This window comes from Xenopus tropicalis, chromosome 1 (genome assembly GCF_000004195.4).
Source record: "Xenopus tropicalis strain Nigerian chromosome 1, UCB_Xtro_10.0, whole genome shotgun sequence".
In the NCBI taxonomy this organism is placed as follows: domain Eukaryota; kingdom Metazoa; phylum Chordata; class Amphibia; order Anura; family Pipidae; genus Xenopus; species Xenopus tropicalis.
The window spans coordinates 141,759,703-141,781,997 of record NC_030677.2 but is presented as its reverse complement, the minus strand read 5'-3'; the positions used below and the strand labels follow the sequence as shown (position 1 = coordinate 141,781,997).

At 40.0% G+C, this 22,295-nt stretch overlaps 2 protein-coding genes and 2 gene segments (V, D, J or C); all 4 read left to right on the top strand.

Annotated features, from left to right (window-relative positions):
• Nucleotides 1-22,295, top strand: part of LOC101732037 (Ig heavy chain Mem5) — a 53,234-nt gene that overhangs the window by 8,630 nt on the left and 22,309 nt on the right. The window lies entirely within an intron of this gene.
• On the top strand, nt 1,051-1,989 carry LOC105946290 (olfactory receptor 1509-like). Its single transcript, XM_012955818.2, has one exon. It carries the CDS (start codon nt 1,051-1,053, stop codon nt 1,987-1,989), a length of 939 nt encoding a protein of 312 aa, XP_012811272.1.
• Nucleotides 13,047-15,063, top strand: LOC116406703. The segment is given in 2 exon segments: nt 13,047-14,139; nt 14,217-15,063. Coding segments are annotated over 2 exon segments (405 nt in total).
• Nucleotides 18,260-19,055, top strand: LOC116406509. The segment is given in 2 exon segments: nt 18,260-18,471; nt 18,562-19,055. Coding segments are annotated over 2 exon segments (354 nt in total).

Genomic DNA, 22,295 nt, shown 5'->3' with positions numbered 1-22,295 from the left:
CCCCACTTAAGCCTCTTCTACAATGTGGGACTTCTGCTCCTGGTTGTGCCTTACCATGCGAGCCCTCATTGTTGCTTATTGGCTTTGCTTGATATAGCAGTCTACAAGTATGATATATCTATGTATATACTATATGTATATCTCTTTCTCTATATTTCTTTGGGATACTTACAGTGCTAGACCTTTATTCTGCTCCCCCTCTTGAATATCTCTTTCTCTGGTTCATAGTAAAGTCACTGTTATAATGAAATCCTTTATCCTGGCATTTGAACAAAACCCTCCAGTCAATCCTACTGTATTTTTTCTGCTACCTGACATTCTACTTAATGACTCAACAATACCTATATACAGTATTTATATATATATATATATATATATATATACTGTACGTGAATGTTTAATTTATTTTCTGACCAAACAGGGTTACATTTTATTATTTCAAAATTGGGATAATATTTTACTATTGATTACTCATTTTTTTAGTGTATCATGTAATATATGTTTAATATATTTTACTCTAATTAACAATAAAATCTTAATGGTTGTTCTTGATCCCTGGTATTACTTAAGTTTGTCTCATCATTTTTTATACAGCTTCATATTCATATTAATGCTTGAGAATGTTCAGAGTTCACTGTTGCCATGTAGAAATCAAATTTCTAATAGTGTTTGTTCTTATAGTATATGTACAGATATAGGATCTGTTATCTGGAAACCCATTATCCAGAAAGCTCTGAATTATAGTTAGACCATGTCCCATAGACTCTACTTTTTTCAAATAATTCAAATTTTAAAAACTGATTTCCTTTTTCTTGATGATAATAAAACAGTACCTTGTACTCGATCCCAGCTTACATATGATTAATCCTTATTGGATGCAAAACAATCCTTTTGAGTTTATTGAATGCTTCAATTATTTTTTAGCAGACTTAAGGTACGGAGATTAAAATTACATTAATTTAATTACCCTTTTCCCTTAAAACCCCAGGTCCCCAGCATTCTGGATAACAGGTCCCATACCTGCATATGCTTTTTGCAGAGTCTAACAAAATGGCATCTAAAAACCAAAGTACTGTCACAGAATTCACCCTAAGTGACTTTTCCTCTTCATTGGAGTCACAAGTGACATTCTTTTCTCTTTTCCTTGCTTTGTATCTGATGACACTATTTGGAAACATTCTAATTATGGCTTCTGTGCACGTGGATTCACGCCTGCATTCACCAATGTATTACTTTCTGAGTAAACTCTCTTTCTTGGACATGTGTTATTCTACTGTTACTATTCCTAAAATGCTCACTAACACCCTTTTAGGAAGCAAGACAATTACCTTTAACCAGTGCATGTCTCAGCTCTTCTTTCTTCATCTTTTTGGTGGCACTGAGTGCTTTCTGCTTACTGTCATGGCCTATGATCGTTATGTAGCTATATGTCATCCATTGAGATATCACATTGTCATGACCCAAAGGTTCTGTCATTGGCTTATGGCATCAACATGGATTGGGGGCTTCTTGCATTCATTTACTCAGGCTTTTCTGACCTATCAACTACCTTTTTGTGGTCCTAACAATCTCAACTACTTTTTCTGTGATGTACACCCCCTTTCTGCTTTGTCCTGTTCTGATACTTTATTAATTGATAGCTTCATTGTAGCCAATAGCGGGATGATTGGCCTCAGTTGCTTTGTGGTGTTGCTGTTTTCATATCTCATCATTATTAAGACAATTTTTAAAATGCACTCAGCAGAAGGGAGAAGCAAAGCCTTTTCTACGTGTGCTTCACATCTCATGGTGGTTATTATTTTCTTTGGGCCTAGTGTATTCATTTATTTGAGGCCACCTGTAAATTATTCAGTAGATAAGCTTTTGTCCTTTCTTTACACAGTACTTACCCCTTTACTTAACCCTATCATTTATACTCTCAGAAACCAGGAAATGAAAAATGCCTTAAAGAAACTCACAAAGGGCTTTGAGACAAAATTCAAAACTTAAGCAATTACAAAAATCATGCAGAACCATGCAGCAGCAGCCACAAAAGTAAGCTGCTCATGACAGCACTTCATCAGTGCCTTATTGTGCTTTTAATAATTGCTGTGGCTATATATATATATATATATATATATATATATATATACAGTATAAATATATTCAACAACATTCAGGAAATTGCTAACCACACAACACATTTATTAATGCTGATATCTGTGCCAGTTTATTCAAATGTGTATGAATGCCTATCCAGTTCATATTCATATTGGTAACATTTAAAAATGCATAGTTGGTAAATCAACCCCTCTGTTAAAATAGACTAGGTCAATAAGGAACGATTTAGTATCTTTCAGTAGAACAGTTATGGTAGATGCAAACATAGCTGGGAACCTGTGGGGAACACTATGGCAGAGGGGACATTTCAAGGGGTCAAGTTTCTAAAGCTGGTCATACACATAAAGATCTGCTTGTTTGGCAAGGTGGTTAAACAAGTGGATCTTTCCTTGATATGCCCACCTTTTTCTCTGTGATTAAAGGCAGATCTGATCATTTGAAGCCTGCACCTGCAATCACATCACAGTTAATGTTGTCCTTGCGCTGACAGGAAAATCAAACTTACCCAATGAATATCTGCCAGGTATCGGTCAAGCAGGCCTGTTGGTCAGGCCCATATGTAGGCCAGTAAGCTGCTGGCTCAGGTTATATGGTTTCATATATATATATATATATATATATATTTATTTATTTTTACATATATAACTGTCAGTTTTACTGTAAGATCTTTTTTCAATATCCATTGCAGCCAAATACATAGGAAAAAGGTATGTTAACACGCCACTAGATGGTAGTCTTAACTTGCAACTTCAGATAAAAAAAGCATAGAGAACAAAATGCTTTGCATTCTAAGGTGGATGCCAAAGCATATTTGCGTCATTAATCCAACAATAGAATCAATTGCTGTGTCTTCCTTGAAAAACATCCATAAAAATAACATAATGTATTTAGCGATTTTTGTTTTGTTTTGCTACAGTAACTGTTGTGCATATGCTATCAGACTGGTTTACTGAAAGAAGAGTGTAAGAGGTAGGGATGTAGCGAACCTCAAAAAAAAGCGCCAAAAAGCACGAATATTCGCGAAACTTTGCGAACCCCATAGACTTCAATGGGTAGGCGAACTTTAAAACCTAGAAAAGCCATTTCTGGCCAGAAAACTGATTTTAAAGTTGTTTAAAGGGTGCCACGACCTGGACAGTGGCATGCAGGAGGGGGATCAAGGGCAAAAATTTCTCTGAAAAATACTTTGTTGACACAGCGTTACGTAAAACCGCAAAGGCAGCTGGCAGACCTAGCGGAAATACGCAGCGTTTTTTGCTATTTCGCACTATTAGCACCATGGAAACGGGATTTGCTTACACCAGTACTAGGCTGAAAAACGCCATGTGTGGCTTGTGCGGCGTTTTTAGGCCGAGAAAAAACGCAGCGGAAAAAAAAACGCGGCAAACCCAAATTGCGAACATATGCGAAAAGTTTGCGAACTTCCGAACTTGCGAACACCCGATGTTCGAGCGAATTAGTTTGCCGGCGAACAGTTTGCTACATCTCTAGTAAGAGGGGCAAATTGTTTATATTCCTATAATGTTATGCTTAAAGCAACCCTTGGAGTCAGACCTGTTTAGGAATTCCCTGGAAGGTTCTGGAAATTGGGAATATCCAAGGTCTGGAGCCTATATTAGGGAGGTAAGGGAAAGGCCTCTTTGGCTTTTAACCAAATTGAATCATAATCACGTTGTGACACAAACTCTTTAGTTGGACCCCACAATAATACTTGAAGTCTGGAAAAAAAAGGCATTTTGGATGAATAATGTGATCAGCATCTAAATATTGTACTTAAATGTAGTGCTATATTTTTAAATGAGTCATAAGGCACTATTCACTAAAGGGCTATAATGATTATTGCATGCTTTTTTGTGTTAAAAAGCATGCAATAAATAAGTAACGATTCATCAAAGTCATTTCGCATGCGTTAATCCACACATCACATACGCAAAAAAACACATCATCGCAAAGCGTTATTTCTAACGCATTGTGTTAACAAGCGAATAGAAATAGTACTAACGCATGATTCACAAACACATATGAAGCGTTAAACGTGCAAAATATCACATAAGTCTGTATGAATATTAACACCTACTTCGGGTAGTTGGCACTTAAATAAGAAAATTGTTGCCATACTTACCGTAATTTTCTTTTCCTGGCCATCACCCGTAGTAGCATCTAAACACTTGGGTAGCATTCCCCCAGCGATACTTACAGAAGGAAGTTCTGTCTGATCCTCCGATAAAAGGTCTGCTCCACCCCTCACCTGTGTCTACGTAAATAGCTTCTGCAACATAGATCACAATAGTTAGTAGGGTGGGAGATGCTACTACGGGTGATGGCCAGGAAAAGAAAATTACGGTAAGTATGGCAACAATTTTCTTATTTCCTGGCCATCCCCTCGTAGCATCTAAACACTTGGGTCTGTACCCGAGCAATAATAAGGGAGGGCCACACAATAATGCTTAACAGAACTTTAATAACTTAATTATTTGCGGCCTGCAAAACCTTGAGGCCAAAACTAGCATCTTGATAAGCTGCAATGTCCATTCTATAATGTTTCACAAAGGTATTAATGGAAGACCAGGTTGCCGCCTTACAAATCGAATCAGGAGCCGCTTGCGCCTCTGCTGCCCAGGAAGCCGCTATTCCTCTTGTTGAATGCGCCTTAATCGATTTTGGGAGAGGCTGTTTTTGTTCCTTGTAGGCTGTTGTAATGGCAATTACAATCCATCTTCCCAGAGATCTCACAGATGCTGCCTGCCCCTTAAAGATCCCTGCTGGCACTATGAAGAGTTTACGGGTTTTCCTGATCTCGCGTGTCTTGTCAATATACACCTGCAAACATGTTCTAACGTCAAGCTGCTGCCAGCTCCATTCACTGTTCGAGGGAATATCTGGCTGAGCTGCCGGAAGCACAATTGGTTCATTCAGATGAAATGTGGAAACTACTTTCGGAAGGAAATCTGGTAACATCTGCAGGACCACCTTTTCTGGAAAAAACACTGTAAAAGGGGCATCACAAGATAGAGCTCCTAACTCACTGATTCTTCTCGCTGATGTGAGAGCTACTAACAGAACTACTTTAAGGGTCAGATACCAGAGAGATATCTCCTCCACCGGACTGAAGGGTCTTTGGGATAGGGCTCTGAGAACTAGAGGAAGGTCCCAAGGTGGGGCCCGTGACTTGATAGGAGGACATATTCTCTTTACTGCGGCTAGAAAGCGAATTATGAGAGGCTCCTCTGCCCATCTTCTACTAAGGACCGCAGACAATGCTGAAATCTGCCCCTTGAGGGAGCTCAGAGAAAGACCCTTATCCAAACCTAATTGTAAGAAATTCAAGACCTGGACTGTCGAAGGAACAGAAGGATCAAATTTAGAGACTTTAGCATATTCCTGAAAACAATCCCAGATCTTATAATATTGGTTTGAAGTGGTCGCCTTCCTACACCTCAGGAGCGTGGAGAGTACCTCATCCGAAACCCCTAGGGCTAGAAGTCTTCGCCTCTCAACCTCCAGGCCTTGAGGTTCAGGCGTTGAGGGCAGGGATAGACTACTGGACCCTGCTTTAACAATTTTTCCCTCACTGGCAGGACTAAGGGTACTTCCAGGGCCAGTCTCCTGAGGAGGGGGTACCACGGCCGGCGAGGCCAGTCGGGGAGAATCGCAATCACATTCGCTCTGGACCTCTGTATTTTCCGTAGGACCAGGAAGATAAGCGGAAGCGGAGGAAATATGTATGTCAGGTCCTCTCCCCAATCCTGGGACAAGGCGTCCACTGCTTCTGCCTGCGGTGACGGATTCCTGGAATAAAATCGCGGAACCTTCCGGTTCTTCAAGGTGGCCATTAGATCTATCTTGGGAACTCCCCAGATCCAAGTTATCCGAAAAAACACTTCCTGCTCCAACTCCCACTCTGTGTAATCCAGGGGTCTCCGAGACAGGAAATCGGCTATAACATTGTCTTTTCCAGGTATATGCACTGCGGTAAGGTCTGCCAGATGTGCTTCTGCAAATCCCATAATTGGCTCGATCTCCCGGAGAAGGCCAGTACTTCTGGTCCCACCTTGTTTTCTTATGTAGGCCACGGAAGCGATGTTGTCGGATCTTATTTTGACATAAGACGAGTCTATGATATCTGAAAACGCCTTTAGGGCTTCGAAGACTGCCCTTATCTCCAAGACATTTGAGGGTATGTCCTCTAGAGAAAACCCCTAATGACCTTGCACTGAGAGCCCTGAACAGTGAGCCCCCCATCCTAACGCTGAGGCGTCGGAATAGATTTCTTCCCAGTGTGGTTCTACTAAAGAAAATCCATTTGTTAAGTTCTCTTCTTCTTGCCACCAGTTTAGGCTTTCTCTTATGGCTCTTGGCAAAACAATTCTCTGAGAGTCCAGACCCCTGTTCTTGTCCCAATGACATAGAAAATGGTGTTGGGCAGGTCTCATCCTCCACCTGGCCCATTTGACCAGGCCTATGCAAGAGGTCATCAGACCCAATAACCTCATCATGACTCTCGCTGTCACGTCCTTCTGGTGAGCCACCCGGAACATTTCCCTCCCTGATCTTTAGTACTCTGTCCTGAGTCAAGGAGATCTTGTTGTTCCTGGTGTCTATCCAAGCTCCCAGGTAGGCCAAGGCTTGCGTTGGATTGAGCTGGCTCTTGGAATAATTTATTATCCAACCTACCTCTGCCAGCTTGGTCAAAGCTAGATCCCGGTGTGCACCGCTCTGGGTCTGAGAACGTGCAACTATGAGTAAATCGTCCAGATAGTGATAAATCTCCAGCCCCTCCTGCCTCAGCCATGCTATTGCCACGACTAGAACCTTGGAGAATGTCCTCGGAGATGTTGAGAGGCCGAAGGGGAGGCAGGTAAACTGAAGGTGCTGATCTCTCCATGCGAACCTTAGAAATTGCTGATGTTCTGGAGCTACCGGGACATGCAGATATGCATCCTTCAGATCGACTGTGACTAACCAGTCGCCAAGCTTGACAACTGATTTGATGGTGCTCAATGATTCCATCTTGAAAGATTGAACTTTTATATGCTTGTTTAAGCGTCGTAGATCCAGGATGGGGCGTAATTCCCCTGAGCTTTTGGTGACTAAGAATAGTGGAGAATAAAAGCCTCGATATCTCTGCTGCCTTGGCACAGGCACAACTGCCCTTTTCTCTCGGAGCTGGTGGATATACTCCTCCATAGCTTGTTGACCTTCCAGGGACTGAGGAACAGCTGTCTGCACAAATACCTGATGGAGGGGTCTTGCAAAAAATTCTATCTTGTAGCCGCTGGCGATAACTTCTAAAACCCAAGTATCTTGTGTTATACCTGCCCAGGCCTCCTGGAATTGAGAAAGCCTTGCTCCCACTTTGAGAACCTGGACAGGCTGCATCTCATGCCGACTTAGGCTGGGACTTGGGAGATCTACCTCCCCTAATCTTCCGGCCTCTAAACAGACTTGACTGGCCCGATCTCCAATTTGAGTAGCGAAAGGAGTCCTTCCTTTGTCCAGACGACCTACTCTCTTCTCTCTGTCTGCTGAAGAACCTGTCCGATTGAGACTTTCTATAGGTTTCTTTAAAACGCTTATTTTGGGGCAAAAAGGAAGATTTGCCCCCTGTGGATTTGGAGATGATGTCATCTAACCCCTTACCAAACAGCCTACCACCTTCATATGGCAGTTTGCATAAGGCATTCTTCGATGCAGTATCCGCATACCAATTTTTGAGCCACAACGCACGTCTGGTAGAAATAGATAGGGCTGTGGAGCGGGCGACTAACTTGGTAGCATCCACTGCTGCCTCCAAGGAGAATCCAGCTGCGAGCTTAAGATCAGCTAGCGTATCCCTCAAAGTCTGGCGTGAAGCGTGTGAATCTAAGGCCTGTTCCATATTCTCTATCCAGATGGACATCGCTTTGGATACAGAGACCAAAGCCACTGAAGGCCTATACAAAGCCCCAGACGCCAAAAACAACCTTCTGAGGTCAGTCTCCATGCGTCTGTCCATGGGATGTTTCAAAGCTGACGCGTCATCAATGGGCAAGGCTGTTTTCCTTGAAAGACGTGCTACAGGAGCATCTACAACAGGGAGACCTTCCCACTTACTTGAGTCCTCCTCTGAAAAGGGATACAACTTGGCAAATTTACTCTCAGTAGGTGCTTTCTTAGTAGTCTTTTGCCACTCCGCCTCTATCATAGATTTAATCTCCTTATGAACAGGAAAACATGATTTCTTCTTCTTGTTAAAGAGAGCAGAAGAGGTCTCAGAATCCTTAGTATCATGCGAGGATAAGGTCTGCCTGACAGCTTTAATAAGAGGGGAGACTAACTTGTAGTCAAATCCAAAAGAATCCTCATCCTCATCCTCAGATGACGAAATGGGTTCAAATTCATCCCTGGTAGATGAGGCAGAACTATAATCATCCTGTTCTTTGCTAGTTGATGGTCTCACTCTCTTAGAGGTAGAAGCTTGTTTAATACCCTCTGCGACTGCCTCTTTAATCCACAGGAGTACTTCTTTGGATGCAGTTTCCCCCTTAGTCGAATCCCCAGCCTCAGATGCAACAGAAGGAGCTTTACTGGGTATGACTTCAGGACAAGGAGAATCCGTCTTAAAAAACTGTTTAATACAGTCCTTGCAAAATTTCTTATCTTGAATAGCAGGCTCAAAACAGGTCAGACAGGCTCTTAACGAACTGGATTCAGAATCCTCCATACTTTGAGACATTCTAAATAAAAGCACAAGGCAATAAATATCACCACATATCCTTCTGTCTCAGTCTCTCCCTCTCTCTTTTAATTATTTACCTGAAGAAGCGGCTCAAAACTCTCCGGCACAAGCGGAACGCGGCTCCAGCAATCCAGCGTGGCACTAACCACAGACGCCTCCTTAAAACATAGGGAGTGACGTCACCTTAAGCGCCGCAAAATTCAAACTTGCCCTAGGAATGTGCAAGGGGCAGAAAAACCGCTAACTGTTCCTGGGCCCATCAGCTCACCTTCCCTGCCGCACAAGGGACCTGCGCCGAGACACTCCTCTGGAGGCTGAGCGGCGCGGCATCGAGCGGGGAGAGAGAGAGGGAGAGAGACGAACTCCCCGCCCGGTAATCCAATCGCTGACAGAAGGAAAAAAGACACAGGTGAGGGGTGGAGCAGACCTTTTATCGGAGGATCAGACAGAACTTCCTTCTGTAAGTATCGCTGGGGGAATGCTACCCAAGTGTTTAGATGCTACGAGGGGATGGCCAGGAAATAAAATCATGGTCCGTGAGCTTTTGGCATTACAACATGGATTTTTTCAAGCATGTGTTGGTCCTAGAGTGATGCATCCTCCAGTTTTCAGATAATGCAAAGAACTTCGCTTCTTAATTATGACAAGTGTCCTTTTAGTGAATCGAGTGTTTAGTCACAAAAAATAAGAAGTGATAACATTTTTAATGCATGCTATAAATAGCGCTCGTTTAGTGAGTCGGCCCCCGAGGAACAAAAAAAGCAAGGTTCTTCTCCAAGGCATAGTGGGTGCTGACCAGACTGTTGTAATAGCTAGTGGCAGGTTAAGACCTAACCTGTTAGCTCACCTCTGAGGTGAGAGGCAGATATAAAAGCATGGGCAGCTGTCTCCCCTTTGAGGAGGTTGGTGGGACAGTGTACCCAGTTAAAATGTTGGCAGGTATGGAAACAGATGGTAAGTCTAGAGTAGACCAGGGACATTTATAAACTCCCAGTGAGAAGAGAGCTGTGTAGTGCCAGATGACTTATACAATTAAATATTTAATTCTGGCCTTCGGCCATATTTTAGTAGCTTTTCTGGTAAATACAGGTGTAGTTGGCACCTCTAATAAGAAGCAGCAAGTAGGTTTTAAAAAGTTAAAATGAGCAAGGACATTGGTATGTTACGCTCCTTATGTGCAAAAGTCACAACACACCTATTATTCCGCTGAAGGTATGTGTTCCTCAGCAACTTGCTGCACTGGGTAAGGTACTATGGCTAATGCAAGCTTAATCACTGTGTATTTTTGGAAATGTAGAATAAAGAAGAAATGAGGATATAATTCCTATGAACACCAAGCTGCTGATAAACTTTTTATCTTGGATTTGAAGGTTAACAACAGCTGGAAGGAAATCATATTTCTTTAGTAAAGGTTAAAATACAGTAAGCACCGTTTTGCAATTCACACCATTTGAATGTGACACTTTTCTCCACCCTCCACCCTTAAATAGCAGCCTTACTGGAACACACCCAGACTTACAGCACAGCTCAGTCTACACAAATACATCTCATCTGCAAGTTTGGGAATTATGCATTGATACCATGAAGATTTGTCATTGCTTTTTAATGTTTGCTGTAATTTCAGGTAAAGCATTTTCAGTAATGATTTTGTCTTTTCTATATTTAGTAATTATTCTTTATGGTAATTATGCTCTAATTGCCCATAAGAATACATGTTGAAGAGGTGTGCAGTGCCTCTGTGTGTGCATGTAATATTAATGGATATATTTTATATTTTAGGTAGGGTTTTAGGTGATTCAATTGATCCAAAGGATACATATTTATTGGCTGAAGAAGGGGAGAATGTTACACTGTCCTGCTCCTACGCTTCTAGCTATACAGGGATTATCTACCTGTACTGGTATCGTATGTCTGCTTATGGAAGGCTTGAATACATTCTCCGGTCAGCAAGCACAGGCTCCTATGGTCACATTCCCCCATTTTCCTCCTTTGCAAAGGATAAATATTGGTCTGATGTTAATGTAACAACCACAACCCTGACTATAACTAAACTGAAGGTAGAGGATTCCGCTACCTACCACTGTGCCCTACAGAGAACACAATGTCACAGAGCTCAAGAGGGCAGTTACATAAACCTTACAGACTGGAGGAAACCGCAGCTAAGCATTGTTGGAGGGGTTGGAAACCAGGGTAGTCATGTCCAAAATTAGAGCTACAATTGACAAACTCATAAGTAACACAAGAAATTGATAGGGTACAATTAATCCATTGGTATTCAACATTTTGTTGCAGAGTGCTGAATATAGAAATGCCTCTAATTTATGTATACTGCAACCAAACCCCACTGTCTGCATTTTATTGGTAGTAACAACCCCAGAATAGAAATCTGCCCACAAAAACCATATATATTTGGGAAGTACACATTATGTCACGTTTAAAATGGTGGTGATATCCAACCACTCCTAACTACTACATTTAAAATCTTTGCTAAACGGAATGTTTTTTTTCCAAAAAAGTAACAATAAGTATTATTCCCAGAAACTGTTTTATGGCCAGTAAATCAAATTCAACAGTTATTGCACAATGAGACTAAGGGGCACATTTACTAACCCACGAACGGGCCGAATGCGTCCGATTGCGTTTTTTTCGTAATGATCGGTATTTTGCGTTTTTTTCGTATTTTTTGCGATTTTTTCGGCGTCTTTACGATTTTTGCGAAAAAACGCGAGTTTTTCGTAGCCATTACGAAAGTTGCGCAAAGTCGCGATTTTTTCGTAGCGTTAAAACTTGCACGAAAAGTCGCGCCTTTTAAGTTTTAACGCTACGAAAAAATCGCGACTTTGCGCAACTTTCGTAATGGCTACGAAAAACTCGCGTTTTTTCGCAAAAATCGTAAAGACGCCGAAAAAATCGCAAAAAATACGAAAAAGTCACAAAATGTTCGTTTCCAATCGGAATTTTTCCAATTAGGATTCGAATTCGTGTCTTAGTAAATCAGCCCCTAAAGGTCAAAATCCCAGACCAATTGGTCCCAATCTGCAACAAGCATTAAATGGGTGAAAACAAACAAAGAGCAACAATGCAGAACTGAAAATGGTATAATGTTGTGGACATTGCAATAAAACCACTGAAAATGCAAAATGTGCACCAACATATAATAAAAAGTAATAAAACAAATTTAATTATACAGTATGATTAGGGCTCACACACTTGATATAGATTAAAAAAAAAAAGTGAAGTCAGTATATGTGTATACACTTGCCATATTGTTCATTCTTTGTGTGTGCAAAAATCCCCAAAAAATATTGGTCATGTGTTTTTCATGTAATGCGTTCTCAGGGCATTTTCTTCTTAGGCCAGTATGTTTTATAAGAAGAGGTGGCAACCCTACCTTTTATTGCTTATATTATAAACAATTGGGCCTTGCTTACATTTTAGAATCTTAGGCCCTAACTAGATCTTTAATTCTATGTTGATCTAAGGACTCCTGCATGAGGTTGTGCCCTGGATTTCAGATACAATATTCTACAGCTATAGGATGACGTGTAACCTGCTTTCTAACTACCTCAGTGTAGCTTTAAAGCTGTGGTTTTGCATGTGACAAAAATCTAGGACTCCCATAATTTTGCAGCAGAAAACTATTACACCCACGTGACATTCAGCTTTATCAGGACATTAACAGCCCTCCTTCACTCCTACTTGAATAGCAAGTGCTACTAAACAATAATGCATCACCACTCATTTCATATCATATCATATCATATCATATCATTTATCCTAGGTACCTTAGGTAACCGAGACAGTTTGGGGAAATATAAGAACCTTACTTGAATCCACTTTTTAGAGCGCTGGTAAGGCCCTATATAGAATATGCTGTGCAGTTTTGGTTTCCAGTGCTCAAACGGGATATTATTAAATTAGAGAGGATTCAGAAAACGGCAACTAAGCTGGTATGAGGTATAGAAAATGCCAGTTTTAAAAAACTACTGGCCAAGTTGGGGTTGTTTATGCTGCAGAAGAGGAGCTTAAGGGGTCATATGATAACTATGTATAAACATATAAGAGGATCATGTGATAATCTCTCGAATGCTTTATGAGCAGACACAAGGGCATCCATTGAGATTAGAAGGTTCTGCCTCAATATTCAGAAAGGGTTTTATACAGTGAGAGCTGTAAAGCTGTGGAATTCCCGCCCTGAACCAGTTGTACTGGCTCATACATTAGATAACTTCAAGAAGGGGTTGGATGGCTTTTTAGCAAGTGAGGGAATACAGGGTTGTGGAGGATAGCTAGCTGTTACTATGAATGGCTTGGGCAGAGCTCCCAGCTTTATCATTAATATTTTTTCCACCACAATTCCAATAAAAACCCATATTCCCAAATTAGATTAGGTAGAGCTGGAGTGCACTATAGAGAAGGAGTCAATTAGCATTTTTGAGAGGCATATTCAGAGCAACCTGTCATTGATTCTTATTGATTCATTATTAATTTATAGGTTTTCTCTTATTAATATTAGCATTAATATTCATTAATAATTAAAACAAGGAACTATACTATATGTGAACATGAGCAAATTTAAAGTTTAAACTTAAATTTAGCATTGTAAACACAAGATGGCAGCACTGAACCTAAGTTTCTATCCATAACATGGCTTGAAACCCGCAGTAAAGAATTCCGTGTAAGATGAAACAACAATAGTTACAACAATGTGAATTATGTGCTATATATGAAATTGCCACCCCTATTTCTTCATTACAAATAGTTGCACTGAACTCTAAGGTTAAGCTATTTGCCAGTGGCTTCTATATGAGGTACGGGCAAGTTTCATAGATCCAGCATTGTTATTGTTATGTAGCAGCCAAAGCTCTAAGGCTACTTATCCCCATATTAAAGTGGAACATTGGGCTACTACTTTTACTTACACTGCCCAAACTCCAGCCTGAAAAGGACTGGGAGCACACACACTGCTTAAAGGCAGATTCACCTGCTCCAAGTTAGGAGCACAGCCACACAACCTTTCAGTAATCATATACTGAGATGTAACTTCATTTATGTGTTAAATATAAAAATATATATATATATAAATATAATATCAATTTGACCATGAACAGCATTAGTTATTCTCTTTCTTCAACAGATATTGTCTTTCAAAGGGAAACAGTTCTGATAGGTTGATGAGAGAACATGTGCTTAGGCACGTGTATAGGATGACTCTAACAGAAAGAGTTTCAGCCAGAAGGCTAGTGTAAATGTGCATATCAGTTATATCACAATGTGGCTAGGTAATCTCATATCACTTGCCATCCTCTGTGCATTCTCAGGTAAGTGCTCAGATAATAGAATACAGTAGCTGCAACTTAATCAGAAAAATATTTTTATTGCTCTGTTTCTTTTGTAGGGTTATTAAAAGGGGATTCTATTGACCAGCAACCTGATGATATTGGCACAGAGAATGAAATGAAGACTCTCACTTGTACCTACAGTACTGCAAGTGCCAACCCCTGTCTCTATTGGTATAAACAATATCCTTACAGTGCTTTGGAGTATATCCTGCGCCAATCCAGCTCTTCCACTGCCTGCTCTAGCCAAGTGTCAAATAATGACCAAAGATTCAGTTCAAATGCAACCAGTTCTACTGCTGTGTTAACCATTATGAGCCTGGCACTGACAGACACTGCCGTATATTATTGTGTACTGGGTGATTCTCACACTGACAAAATCGATCCCAGGCGTGTACAGAAACATTCCTTGTAACCAGGATGTGGGGTTGACTACAAAGCATTTAGTCATATCTTTTTGTCAGTAGGAGGGGATTGTGGTTTTAACCATTAGTTAGAAGTAAAAAATACAGGAACCAAACAGAAATATAACAGAATATACTTTAATCCAAAAGTCATGAAAGTAAATGAAAATTGGATGTGAACAAGAGGTACAGTATGGATCAGATTCTTAATTTTCAGTTAGATTATTACCTGGGATATAGCCTGAGTATAATAGAAAGCAGCACGCTTTCAAAAGAACAGTTTAGTGTAAAAATGAAACTGGGTAAAATAGGTTTTCAAGTACGGTAGTTAGACAAAAATGTAATCTATGAAGGCTGGGGTAAAAGGTTGTTTAACATAATAGCCAGAACACTACTTCCTACTGTACAGCTCTCTAAACTGTCTAAGCTGTTAGTAACCAATCAGTGACTTGAGGGGGGCCATATGGGACATACATTTTCAGTTAGTTTGCTTTTGAATCTGACCTGCATGCTCACAAACTAACTGAACAGTTATGTCCCATGTGCCCCCCCCTAAAGTCACTGACTAACTGAGAGGTTAGAGAACTGAAAGCAGGAAGTAGAATTCTGGCTATTATGTTGGGCATTTTATCTAGGATAAAAAGTCACACTGTTATCTAAAAAGGGTAATTAGTGTCTCTCTATCTACAAGAGAGCTGTCTGTTTTTTAAACGGCTTAAAGTATTGCTTAAAAACTGATCTTTGCTGTCTCATTTCCAGTTTTCAACACAATAAAAAAAGTTTCTTCACACATACAGACGTTTGCATGATCGTGTGGTGGCATCAAATGTATAGTATTGTACTGGCCTAATCTGTTTTAGAAGTGACAGATTACTATCAGAGTGTAAAACATTCCACCCGATTTTTTTTTTACAGAACTGTGGAAACGTAGCGTAGAGCAAAGCAGATTAGAGAGCTACACCATGAAATTTAGTTTGGTTTCAATTGCCATCATCTGTTACTCTATTCTGTAATATCCTGTAATAGAGATTGTTTTTTTAATTAACCCTCTTAAACATAGAGAGACCACTAGGTGACACTGTGAGACCTTTGAACTTTTATTTGTAATTTTGTTTTTACCTTCATACTGTTTAAGAACCCAAGATGCTGCTTTGTAATTTAAGGCAAATTCTCTGTCATTCCAGTAGGCTTTATTTAAATTACAAATATGTAGACAGCATATAAGGGGTAGGGTGGCAATTGTATCTGGAAGTAGGGGCTTAGGGCCGTGGTGGACGGGGAGATTAGTTGCCACGACAAATCTCCCTTGTTGTGGGTGACTAATCTCCCCAATATGCCATCCCACTGGCTTGAATGTAAATCGCCGGTGGGATGGCATACACGGCGCCGCAATTTCTCAAAATCGCTGAAGTTTCCTCTCAAGGCAACTTCCAAATCGTGGTGCCTAAATCATTATCAGTTACTTTCTTTTCATCCATATCTAAACCCTGAGATACCTTAAGGGCCGTGGTAGACGGGGATATTAGTCGCCCACGACAAATCTCCCCGTCTACCACGGCCCTTAAGGTATCTCAGGGTTTAGATATGTATTAAAAGAAAGTAAGTGATAATGATTTAGGCATGGTTATTTGAGGGTAACAGGCAGAAGCTGCAGGAGATTAGTTACATAGTAACATAGTAACATAGTAAGTTGGGTTGAAAAAAGACATACGTCCATCAAGTTCAACCATAATGCCTATATATAACCTGCCTAACTACTAGTTGATCCAGAGGAAGGCAAAAAACCCCCATCTGAAGCCTCCCTAATTTGCAGCAGAGGGGAAAAAATTCCTTCCTGACTCCAAGATGGCAATCGGACCAGTCCCTGGATCAACTAGTACTAAGAGCTATCTCCCATAACCCTGTATTCCCTCACTTGCTAAGAATCCATCCAGCCCCTTCTTAAAGTTATATAATGTATCAGCCAGCACGACTGATTCGGGGAGGGAATTCCAGAACTTCACAGCTCTCACTGTAAAAAATCCTTTCCGAATGTTTAAATGGAACCTCCCTTCTTCTAAACGGAGTGGGTGCCCTCGTGTCCGTTGGAAGGACCTACTGGTAAATAAAACATTAGAAAGGTTATTATATGATCCCTTTATATATTTATACATAGTTATCATGTCACCTCTTAAGCGCCTCTTCTCCAGTGTAAACAGCCCCAACTTGGCCAGTCTTTCTTCATAACTGAGACTTTCCATACCCTTTACCAGCTTAGTTGCCCTTCTCTGGACCCTCTCTAACTCAGTAATGTCCCGTTTGAGCACTGGAGACCAAAACTGAACAGCATATTCTAGATGGGGCCTTACCAGCGCTCTGTAAAGGGGAAGAATAACCCCCTCCTCCCGTGAATCTATACCCCTTTTAATACAGCTCAAAACCTTGTTTGCCCTTGCAGCTGCTGCCTGGCATTGCTTGCTACAGCCAAGTTTATTATCTACAAGGACTCCAAGGTCCTTCTCCATTATGGATTTGCCTAGTGCAGTCCCATTAAGGGTATACGGGGCTTGCATGTTTTTACATCCCAGGTGCATGACCTTACATTTATCCACATTAAATCTCATCTGCCACTTAGCTGCCCAGATTGCCAGTTGGTCAAGATCCTGCTGCAGGGATGTCACATCCTGGATAGAATTGACTGGTCTGCAGAGTTTTGTGTCATCTGCAAACACTGATACATTACTCATAATACCCTCCCCTAAGTCATTTATGAACAAATTAAACAAAAGTGGACCCAGTACAGAACCCTGAGGGACCCCACTGAGGACCTTATTCCAAGTAGAGAATGTACCATTAACAACCACCCTCATATCAGTACCTATAGTCTCCTAATTCTGACACTTTTGCTTTTGGTGGCTGTAGTGACTGTAGATTGACAAGACTGTCCATTTGTCTTTTCCAAACATGTATTTACCCTTGGCAGGGCTGGGTACAAAGTAAAAAAAAAAAAAAGATGCATGCTGGCGTAATTCTTTCAATTTGTACCCTGTACAATCAACACCACACACAGACACAGGTCCTTGCACTCCACAATGGGCCCTCCATTCTCCCATGAGTGCAGCACTACCTGGGGTTCAGCAGAGGTATATTTATGAGGGGAAGGCATGTAGGCAGCCTCCTTCCCACTACAAAGGAACTCTATGGCAGGCTGTAAAGAAAGGGCTATCTTACACCCACTAGTGTCGCGCTCTGTGCCTTCTGCTACATTATTAATGCAGCACTAGGAGCAGAGTGCAGCAAGATCAGTGCTGCAAGTACTTGTTGAATGAGCACTCATAGGTATGTTTTTTAATTAATGGTAATATGTTACCATTATTAAACAATATGATATCAAGGCTGAAATGTAAAAGCAGAAGAGACCTGCATGATGCCTAAAACAATCAACTTGCAATGGTAAATTTGCTGAGAGAGATTGACCATAAAGCTAATGCCACATGGGCGTATTCGAAAAACGCTTGCCGAGAATACCTCCTGCTACTGTCAATTCTGCCTACCTTGTGCCTGCACCCGAATGAATGGAATATGCTCTGGTGCAGGCACATGTAGCCGATATCCATCGAAAATATGTCTTTTGGTGGATATCGGCTACATGTGCCTGCACCTGAGCGTATTCTCAGCAAGTGTTTTTTGGCTTGCCAAAAATTCGCCCGTGTGGCATTAGCCTTATTAAAATCCTTGTATTAATCAATTCTGGGTGTGGTCATGCAAATTACTGAAAATGATTCTGAGGAGGAAACATAGACCTTAAGTCACTAGCAAACACCTGCATGTGGTATATGTATCTGCAAGAACCTAGCTGTGATAGCGTTAGCTTTGTGGCATAAAATGATTTTTAAACTATTCAAACTCCTAACAGCAATGATTTTCATAGGTACACATATTAGTGATCTTGTATGGCACATTTACAGTTATCCCTAACTGACCTACTATAAATAATGCAAGTCTTTTTTTTCTTGTGCAGGATTTGTTTTAGGTAATAATGTGATCCTACAAGACCAAGAAAGAACTGTGGATAATGGAAAAGATATAACTCTGGGCTGCTCTTACCTCTCTAAGAAATATGTGCTCCTCTGGTATGTACAGAAGCCCAGCGGCACTCTGCAACTCATTCTCAATGATGAATCCAAAGATGATCTTAATGAAGAATTTAAGGATCGATTTTCAGCTAAGCATGATGCAGATGAGAAATCCTTTAACCTGACTATTAGAAAAAGTCTATGGTCAGACTCAGGGATGTATTATTGTACTCTGGAGCATAGCACCATATGACATACTAACTTCTTAGCAGTACAGGAACCTGCACAGGTGTTATTGTGACCACTACAACTGCTTAGAGACATTATCTATAAAATACGCAATGCTTCATCGACAGTGCTTTCTGTCTTGCATTCCCTCTTAAGTTTAATAGAAGCAAATTAAATGAAAGGAATTTTCTAGAGATAGCTTCTAGCTTATACAGGTATGGTATCCATTATACATGAACCGGTTATCTGGGAAGGTCATCTCCTATAGACTCCATTTTAATGAAATAATTACAATTTAAAAAAAAAATCCTTTTTTTTCTCTGTAATAATAAAACAGTACCTTGTACTTAATCCCAACTAAGATAGATGAATCCTTATTGGGGGCAAAACAAGCCTATAGGGTTTAATTAAAGTTTAAATAGTTTTTTTTTTTAGCAGATTTGAGGTACAATATGGAGATCCAAAGTATAGAAAGATTCCTAATCTGGAAAACTCTAGGTCTCCGCCATTCTGGATAACAGTGTCCCATACTTGTATTGTGTATATGTCTGCCCGGAAATTCTGTAATTTAGATCATCCAGACATGTAACAAATTATAATATATTGCTGTCTTATGTAAATAATTCTGTTCATTGAATTTAACACTTTCCACCTACCAAGGTTTTGACCTATAGTCCAGCACTGCACACATTTTCATCAAAGTATAACATAGAGAAGTTAGTGAAATGTGTTGAAACATATTAATAGCTCTTGTTGGGAGCCAAATGTGCACACATAATTATTTTTTTGGTAGCAGACTGGCAGCAAATAGAACTGAAAACAAAACTTGGAAGAGACAATGGCCAAAGTTAAATAACCAACCCTCCCCCCAAAAAATCAGTTATCTTTCAACTTCTCTATCCAATAAAAGAAAATATCCAACCAAGAGAATATTTTCTCAGAAAATTCTCACATAATGTAAAAGTAGTGCTATGGTTTTAAGCTATTGTCCCTCTGCAGCTATATGTCCTGAACAAATAATGCTGAGTACCTTGTGCCAGCATCTTCCCAATAATACATGCCACCTCTTAAATACAATATATAGTCATTTAATACAGTTGAAAAAGAAGCACAGAAACATAGAATTTGATGGCATAAGATACAGAAAATATTGCATCTAATTTCACTTAGGCCTTTCTAGAAGCTCCCCATAGATCCACAAAAGAATAGTGGGAATGCCTAAACAGTTGTAGCCTAGAAGAACAGTAGGAGTTAGGTAATCAATCACAGCTTTGCCTTCACACAGGGAAATATAATTTACAGCTCCCTGTCAGGTCCGCCTATATGCTGATTAGCTGTCATACTACACAAAGTGCCGAAAGCCGTACGTTCCAGGAAGTGGAATCGATGGGCAGTACCAGGTATCCACAGTCTACCAGGGCATGTTACACATGCATCCTAAAACAGGGAAACAGTGGAAGAGCTTTATTTACTTTGAACTGGGTTTCAGTATTAAAGGGAGGATCTTAGATTTTAGTATTTTGTTAATGGGAATAATCAAAGAAACTTTGCAATTGCTTTTCATCTTTACTTTTATATAAAGGGTTATATACATAATTTGCTTTTTTGTTTTGAATCCAAAATGATACATTAACTGCCACATAGAAGCTAGGATCAGACATCTTAGCAAACAGGTAGCAGAGTGATTGTGAGGTTAGATGCTGGTGTCATTATTATTATTATTATTATTATTACAAAAAATATCTGCAAATCACCTTAGTTTACCCACAATGCAGCATTTTCCTATGAATTCCAGTATTATAGAGGACTGCCAAACAACATGATGGGCAAATGGCATCAATTCCTGTGCACAGTCGGTAACAGCATTTTATTGTGATTTAGTAGGTTCAGATTAGTAACATTTGTGGGCTAAGGGAACCCTGAAAAAATAAACCCTCAAGGCAAATGTTAATTTGAGTTTTGAGCACTTGTTCTGAACAGGCTGTTCTGGCAAACTGGCATTAAGGGCATGTTGTAAGAAAAATGTAGTGTAATGTTCAAGTGCATGCAATTTTCCTGCTTTGCAGTTGTTTGCATCATTGAACAAGGCTGAGCAATACTCCTCTTCTGCTTCTAAACTAGAGAGTCTTGGATCAAAAAGCAATAATTATACAAAAATAAAAATGAAACATCAATTCAGAAATGTCTTACAATATTGTTGTCTATATCTTTCTTTGTCTGTGTTTCTCATTGATGTCTTTCTTTTTTGTGATCTTATTAGTTCCTTAGCAGGAAAGTCAGACCACAGACCACGTCTGTCAAGAAATATATATATATATATGTGTGGCACTCTCAGTCTGTTCAATGCTGGTCTTTATTGGCAATCATTATGCCTGTAAGTATGATGCTCCTATTCCCTCTTGGAGCCTTCTGCTTTTGTGGTACGTATCTCATATTACTTTGGCTGATTTGTCTTTTAAAGTTAAATACTGGAACTGTTTTATTTAAATATTTGTTTACCTTCTTTGAAGAACTCATTGTAGGACAAATAGTGATACAATCTACAGAGGTCCTGGTAAGAAATGAAGGCGAATCGGTGACCCTCAACTGTACTTACAGCACTGGGTTCCCATCACTCATGTGGTATGTCCTGGATGTCAGGAAATCCTTGACCTTCGTCCTGCATGACCAATCCAAACCAGAAGACATAGGACTAAGGTTCAGACAGAGATTCTCAGGTGTAGTGAACAGAAGTCATAGATCTTTTCAGCTCTCAATATCAAATCTTGTGGAAGATGATTCTGCAATATATTACTGTTTCTTTATGCACCCAGTAACAGAAATACCTTACGTAGGTGTACAAGAATCAGAATGTTACTATCTCCCTGCATGTAAAGCTTGTGTTGCATAGCTTACATTTAGCCATTCTACCTTACAATGTATTCTAACACAATGAATAAACATAAAACATATGCTACTCTTTAATAAAAAATCAACAGTCATACAGTCTAAGGGAGTATTTCTTAACCCTTTTCACAAGGCACCCTGGCTTAATCTGGAAATACTCTTTGCAGCCCAAGACTTGATTGAGATATAGACACCTTATTTTAATCATTATTGACATTTCTTTGTAGGAAGGAATTTCATGGGATCATGGGACTGCTCTAATTAATAACTAGAGCAAACTTTGCCCCTGTTAAACCACTCATCTTAATACATATATTTCAATTCTAATGACTATTGTGTTGCAGAAAAAATATGTCAACCAATTGTATGAAGAACTGAACTCTAAATACCACAATATATGTAAATTCACAGATACAATTTGTACTGAGGCATACAAATGTGATTGGATTGAGTTAGTGAGAGGACTATCTCCAGGTGTATAGGTCAATCTTAGGATTTTGATGAAATTTAAAGAAAAAAAAGCAAACTGGCTTCAATAAGAACCCAGGACTGTGGCCAAAGCTGT